The 7,233-nt window shown below is 43.8% G+C and overlaps 2 protein-coding genes across 2 annotated transcripts; one reads left to right on the top strand and one right to left on the bottom strand.

Annotated features, from left to right (window-relative positions):
- Positions 1-292: 292 nt before the first annotated feature.
- Positions 293-4,512, top strand: LOC123442845. Its single transcript, XM_045119006.1, has 2 exons — positions 293-928; positions 3,927-4,512. The coding sequence occupies exons 1-2, from the start codon at positions 584-586 to the stop codon at positions 4,083-4,085; spliced, it is 504 nt and encodes a 167-aa protein (XP_044974941.1). The 5' UTR covers positions 293-583; the 3' UTR covers positions 4,086-4,512.
- A 1,639-nt stretch (positions 4,513-6,151) lies between these two features.
- Positions 6,152-6,702, bottom strand: LOC123439450 (myb family transcription factor PHL11-like). Its single transcript, XM_045116161.1, has 2 exons — positions 6,637-6,702; positions 6,152-6,535 (listed from the first exon to the last, which is right to left on the bottom strand). Exons 1-2 carry the CDS (start codon positions 6,700-6,702, stop codon positions 6,152-6,154), a joined length of 450 nt encoding a protein of 149 aa, XP_044972096.1.
- Positions 6,703-7,233: the final 531 nt, after the last annotated feature.

Here is a 7,233-nt window from a genome sequence, read left to right as displayed (position 1 = left end):
AACGTAGACAACCAAACTAACAAGTAAATATTGTTTCCCTCACGTAGCCAATCTTGATGCAGACAATCAAACTATATGCAGATGATCTCTAACACAGTCCCATCTAAGATGTAAAGAAAGAGAAAAATGATACAGTCAACCAAACACGCCATAAACCAGGGCCCTCGCTCACATCGTCGAGGTACCGGTGCTTGGCATGCAGATCCGACCTCGTACGAATCGCAACACCCCGCTTGACCTGTTGGCTGCGCGCTGCTTGAGGTAAGGCCCTCGGGACGGGAGGGAGGGAGGAGGGGCCCAAAGCCTCTCGTCTCGTCTCGCACCACAAAAAGGATCGCGTGTCTCGTACACCGTGGTTTTTAATCACTCCCCTCCTTCCTTCTTTCCTGGAGCTGGAGCTCTTTACTCCACTCTCACTACTCACTCGTCACACGCCACTCGATCCCATTCCATTCAGCGCACAAGCCCAGCAGCAGCAGCGGCAATGACGCCGCGCGCGTCGTGAGACAGACCTACATACAGGCGGTGTTGGCGCTCGCTGGCGGTGGGGGGGCGATTAACCGGGCCAGTCTGCGCGCGGGCCATGGCGGGCGGCCCGGCGATGGCTCCTGCGGCGGCGTGGTGGCCAGGCGCGGGGGCGGGGGCGCAGGAGCACGAGGAGATGCGGTGGCGGCAGCTGGATGGCGGCGTCAGCGCGGTCTCCTTCGGCTTCGTCGCCACGGCCATGCTCGTCTCCATGTTCCTCGCCATGGCCGTGCTCGAGCACTTCCTCCGCGCCCCGCCCATGGGCCCGCCGGAGCCCTCGCCATCGCCGCCCCGAGGCGGGGTCCTCCTCCGCCTCCTCCGCCGCCGCGGCGCCGGAGGCAGACCCCCCGGCGCGGATCTCGAGGCGGCAGGGAAGCTCGACGCCGGACGCGCGTCCCCCGAGGTACCACTACGACGGCACTGCTCCCCCCGCACGCCCCGCCGCCGCCCCCATTCCCCATCCGCTCCCGCCTCCCCCCCGCTTTTCATGATTCCGTCGTCTCGCCCTTTTTTTACCCTTTCCGCGTCGCTTTTACTGCTCACCGTGCGTGTGGCTGTCTGTGTGCACTTGAGAGTTGAGGCCGACCCAGATTGCGCATCATTTCGTTCCTCCACCACACTCGACTCCGCCATGATGCATCGGCCATGGCTAGGGCCAGGACCTAGGAGGGAAGCATCAGAGGAGGATGCCCATTGCCCAAGCAGGGACCAAGAGATTCCTGCCTCGATTTTTATGGTGGCTCAAGAAAGTATCTTAATAACATACACATCAAAGGAGCACATTTTGATCTGCAGCGCCGAACCAGATCTTGCTGATGTGGTTCATCACTTGATCACAGCTCATCTTCGTCAGTAGTTCATAGTAGCAGCGTATCCATCCATTATAGTCGAAGTGATGTTAAGTTCGTCCAAACTCTGAAACAACTCATTAATTAGCTTGGTCGAGATGTGTCCTACTGCTAGTACCTCAACCCCACAGGTCTCTGTTAAGCCACAACTCATTTAATTAGCCTGGTCGGGATGCCCCACTGCTTCAACCCCACAGGTCTCTGTTAAGCCGTTAGCCACATCGATTTCTCCTGTCATATTAGCCCTACACAAGTACCAGCTGCAGCTGCTGTCTCAGCAGTTAATCATTCATCATTATTTAGATCGCTTTATGCTAAGTGGCCACATGGTGTTTTTTCAGGAAAATGAGTTAAGAGTAGATTGATCACAGGGGTGGATCTTCCTGATGCAATCGATTTCTATCCTTCTGTACTCTCTCTTGTGGATAAGTTCAGTTGGCACCTTCATATGGCTTGTAGCAACATTCTTGTCCATTTTGTATGGTGTGATATGTAGTGGTAGAAGACAAGGGGAGTTGCTATTTAAGATCATGGGTTGTGGAATTGAGAGGGGGGTTTGGCAGACAGTGTGGAACAGACAAGGCCCACCCCTGTCTGCACCTAACAACAAGGTCTAAATCACATTCTAGCTTCCAATATTTGTTCTCCATCCAAAACTCAGACAGCCACAGCCTGCAGGCCCCAGATGATGTGGTCATCATTTGTTTGCTCGCTGTCAAATGTGGAACCTCCTGTTACTAAGATGGACCAGCATCACAATTTACTTTGAGCTTGTACTGTGCCCCATCATGGAAATCAAGAAAGTCAGTTAATTAAACACGGGAGGAGCGTTGAAGTACGGAGTATAAATGGTGCCCTTGTCTAAGAACTTGACTTAACCCTTAGAAACTTGATGCTAGACTTCACACAAAAATAAGGGGTTGTCTCTTGCTCGCTAGCTGGGCCGTACCATGAGCTGCTCGCAGCCATGCTCACAGGGTTCGCCTCAGTGGTGCATGACTACGCGCAGCTCCTTTCCGTCGCTCCTGCTGGTCGGCATACCCAGCATACCCTTAGTTGTGCCGCCTGTTTGTTGTTCGCCGAGAGATTGAGGGAGGCGTTAGGGGCTTAATGAATGAGCATGCAAGGAGGAGTATTTTTATTAACTACTAGTATATTATAAGTTTGAAATATTGATTGGAGGAGTATTTTTAGTAACTGTAGTATATTATAAGTTTGAAATATTGATTGGAGGAGTATTTTTAGTAACTAGTATGTTGGAAGGTATTGTAAAAGGGAATGAGGTTGATTGAGCGCCGTCAAAATATGAAATTCAGTATTTTTCTGTAGTCTTTCTGAAATCTGCCAAATCACCTTTCTGCTATGATATAGAAAAACAAAATGATATATCACCTGTTACCGACCCTGTCTAGCCATCTAACGTGCCAAGTATAAGCCACCACATATAAAATTCAGTATTTTTCTGTAGTCTTTCTGAAATCTGCCAAATCACCTTTCTGCTTCTTCCATGTTTTCATAGTGTGTTTGTCAATAACAGCATCGGGTATTGAGCTTTGTTCCCATTGTCTGCAATGAACGTTATCATCCAGCTATTATGTTATATTTCATTTCTCGATGACAGGTCATTCATGGCCGTTACTGAATCTAGACCATCAGTCCCAGCTTCCATCCAAGTTCAGATAAATTTCTGATCAGTTCTTGGGTAGTAGGGGCTCCAGTTCCACCCAATTCCAGGTTATCATTATTCAGGTTGCATACCATAGTGGATGTTGATCCTGGCTCTAGGACCTGCTCGAGATGACCCTGGAACCAAGTAGCAAAGGTGTCTTGATGGCAGATTGGCAGCCACACCTCAGGGGGAGGAGGAGAAAAATGGAAAAATATAGTATAGTACTCCCTCCGATCGAAATTAATTGATGCAGCTCTAGTGCAACTTTGTACTGAAGTTGTACTAAAGCTGCCTCAATTAATTTGGATCAGAGGGAGTACTACGTTTTTTTCTGCTTAATCCAACCAAAAGAAGTGCCAATCCTTATATCGGAGGTGCTTGCCCCTAACACAAGTAACTAATCTTACCTTTCCTAACTTATACAAATATAAAGAAAACAAACTTTGGGGAGATGAACCTTTGTAGCTGCGGTGCAAATGAAATTCCCTTTATTTTATTTTCCAGATTTAATTGTAGTCAGATACACACTCTAAAGCAATAGCAGTATGCTAGAACAGGCATCTGGTAGACGTAGCATCGATAACTCATCTTATGCACAGTTGTTCCACCATCTATGGACCTATTTACCCGAATATTGACATACCATACATCCAATGATTTTTCATCATCTGTTTCAGTTTTGCAGTTGGGTTGGGTTAATTTGATTCGATTGGTTCTTGGGGATGTTATGGCATCTTGTTTTTTGTGTTGATATTCATTCTGCTTCCCTTCTCACAATCATATGAAAATAAAAAATACAACTGATTATGAAAGCAAAACATCCCTCCTATTTCTGACTACATACACATTCTTACTGATTACTTGGCTTATATGTGGCTTTGCAGATGCCTGTCTATTCCAAAGGGGTATCCGTCCTGATGCCGGGACAGGACGTGCCGACGTTCATCGCGCATCCCGCGCCTACGCCCTGCCCCCCGGAGAGGGTCCGATGGCCATCGCACCAGCCCGCTCCGTTCGCCGGTTCCTCATCAAATCCAAGCTAGCGCGTGGCTGCCGGACCGAGCACCGAGCACCCTTCTGTCTGTCTCACCATCCAAGGGAAGGGGTAAAATGCCGGCGGAATGGCGGCGGTCCACAGGAGCACACCTCTGGTTTCTTCTGTGGCCATGTCACCTCCGGCGCCTTGGTGGAACTGAAGAGGTTCTCTCCATGCGTTGTACAGTTTAGATGTCTGTTGCGGAGCAAGTTTTGGTAGCTCCTGCTGCCTGCCTGTATTATGGCGGGAGAAGAGCGGCTAGCCTGGTGGATCAATGGAATTGTTGCCGATCCCGCTTGCTCGGCTAGTGGTGTTTAGATGCTTTCGTTGTCGTTGGTTATAGAGTCGGTCGTAGATGTGCGTCATGGATGGATGTACTTGTACACGTCTTGTGTAATTTCGTTGCATAAATGACTTGAGCCTATTGGAGCTGAGCCCCCATCAGCCTCGTATCGTATCATTGCGCAGAAAAGGAAAAAAAGCCTCGTATTTGCCAAGCTCGTGGTCACAAATTACATAGAGTAGTATTTAAGTTTTTTTAATAAACTAGCACAAATGCCCGTGCGTTGCAACGGAAGACATTGTTACATGTCTTATGACTACAGCTATTTTTCTCTTTTCTCGTCTCAGTTTGTCAAACGTACATGTGTTACAATTGAATAAAAAAAATTCTTTAGATTCCTACTGTTTCCGTATATGCTTTTTGAGGAGAAAAAATGGCCAGCTTGATTTATGAAGCAAGTTAAATACCTCAACAGGTTATTAACACCTTTTATTATGCTCACCAATGTTTCATATATTTTCATTTTAATTACTCACTCCGTTTTTAAATTTGTGCGCCATATATTTAAATTTGTGCGTGAAATAACAGCCCTTAAAAGCGCCCCTCACAGTTCTGTGTTTTACTAATGTAAAAAATATGCTCAATAGAGAAAATAACAAAATAAGCTTATGTGGGATCGAATCGATGACTATGGGTTAAAAGCGTTGAGCTCTAGCCATTTGAACTACTAATATGCTAATGGTAAATTTGTAGTCCGCTGGTTAATAACCATAGTAAAGCGTAGCCACTTTACAAAGGAAAAACGAAACGTTTGGTTAATTACACTTTATTTATTTATTTAATTATTCTTATTTGTTTTTTTTCCTTCGTAGGTTTTATTGGTTCTTTATTACACTTTATTTTTTGTATGTTTCTTAGTTTTGTTGGTTTTTCTTGTTTTTGCACTGGTATTCCTCGGGTTAATCACTGAATTTTTTATTTTTACCGGTTTTGTGTTTCTTTGTCAGTTTTTATTTATTTCCTTTCTTCTTATTTATCTTCAGTTTTTATTTCGTACATTTTTGGTTTTCAATGATTTTTTTTTCCTTATTACTTTATTTTTTCTCTGTTTTCACTATTTTTTATTATTGCTATGTTTATCATTTGAAAACATAATTCAATAAACCAAGGAAGAGACAATCAACATATATATAGAAGCATCTCAAGAAAAAGATATGTCCACCAATAAATAATTGAATCTCATTTGTGAAATACTGACAGCAAATGTAGAATACTGATAGTTGGCACTTCATATGACAATGAGAAAATAAACCACTCCTATAAACTCTTTTGTTCTCGTTATTATTCACATGCTTAGCTAATGTTCAGGTTTTTAGGATAAATCATAAATAACCATAACCATGATAACAGTCAAGCTTATCGGGTTTATTCCGCCTACCCTATGAGATAAAGGCAAAAAAATGGAACATGTTCTGTGGATCTGTGCACATCAAACTTTGCAATGTGTGGTACATAAAGGACAATTTAGAATATACATATATCCTGATACCTAATTGTTACTTGCTTTCTCATCTCCCATGTGCACTCTACATAACATATGCATACATTACAGGCTTCAAGCGTTCATGAATTTCTTCAGCAAATTTAACATTATCACAGAGTAAGTCAAACTTGTGACCCAGCATGCTAAGGGAAACAAATTCTAATAGCAAACAGTGAAACTCCCCAAAACTGTCAGATTGCTGAAATATATCTCTATTTCCTGTGCTGGTTAATCTTCGGATTCTGACTCACCCTTGCATTCCTCGCATAGACAGGTCATATCCTCCTTTAATATTCAAGTCTAATAAGAGCAGGTCCTCAATTTTCAGGGTGCATTTGGCATTCTTCGCCTCCTGACTTCGTACACGGTAGAGCTGAAAATCCAAATTATTATCATGAAGATTGTCATCAGATATAGCTTTCACCGGCTGTTCAGTGCTTTCTTCATACACATGTGTTCCATTGTCTGACAAGCCCGGAAGGGCTAGGTTAAAGTCTGTAAGCTGTGATCTAGCATTTTCTAGGCCAGCAGATCCATTTGCATCAAAGGAAATGTTTTCTTGAGCTTTCTCTAGTATTTCCTTTAAATATCTCACTTGAGCCTCTATTCGCATCTGCAGCTTCTTCTGCACCTGATCACAGAAATAAGCATTTTTTTAGGCTGATACAAGCATTTTTAACCTATATGGTACAGAATTTGGTAGTATAAGCAGTGATGCACAACTTTTCTAACCTCAAGTTGTTCACACAATTCTCTTTGGACCTGGATTTGATACCTGAGGGTGTCCTCAAGCGGCATTTATCTGATTCATATAAGAAATGTTTTGAAAATGGTTAGTTAAATCATCATACAGTCTCAACTGATGAAAAAGGCACATAGAAGACATATGACAGTAAGTAATCAGTAGGATTCCCTCTTTGTGACTCTATATAAGGAACTTTGCATATATACTTATGGAAGGGCAAAATTAATCACAACCAAGAAAAGCTAGTGATTGCTACTAACTTGTACAACTACTAAAGATCTCACTTTTCAGTTATACATGAGTATCTCTAATACCAATGCTGGTTTAAGTTCTGTCCTGCAGGCAAAAACAATAGTGCTTGATTTCTATATATGCCTGGTGATCATTGAGGATTTAGCTCTAGCACATGATGCCTTAGCGCATGGTTAGTCTCAAATTTAAGTTGACAGCTTGATTGCCCAACACAAAACAAAGAACCGTACTGCACTGTCGACGGCAAAAATTAGTCGACCTTTTTCTTTAAAATTATGCTTTGAACAGTACTACAAAATCATTGGAGGGACAGGAAAACAGAGTATGTAGTA

This window comes from Hordeum vulgare, chromosome 3H (assembly GCF_904849725.1).
Source record: "Hordeum vulgare subsp. vulgare chromosome 3H, MorexV3_pseudomolecules_assembly, whole genome shotgun sequence".
Classification (NCBI taxonomy): domain Eukaryota; kingdom Viridiplantae; phylum Streptophyta; class Magnoliopsida; order Poales; family Poaceae; genus Hordeum; species Hordeum vulgare.
This window is presented reverse-complemented; position numbering and strand designations above follow the sequence as displayed.

Coding starts and splice junctions, on each gene's coding strand:
- LOC123442845 (XM_045119006.1), top strand. CDS start 584: ATGGCGGGCGGCCCGGCGATGGCTCCTGCGGCGGCGTGGTGGCCAGGC. Junction 929..3,926: donor CCGGACGCGCGTCCCCCGAG/GTACCACTACGA, acceptor GTGGCTTTGCAG/ATGCCTGTCTATTCCAAAGG.
- LOC123439450 (XM_045116161.1), bottom strand. CDS start 6,702: ATGCCGCTTGAGGACACCCTCAGGTATCAAATCCAGGTCCAAAGAGAA. Junction 6,536..6,636: donor AATTGTGTGAACAACTTGAG/GTTAGAAAAGTT, acceptor TTCTGTGATCAG/GTGCAGAAGAAGCTGCAGAT.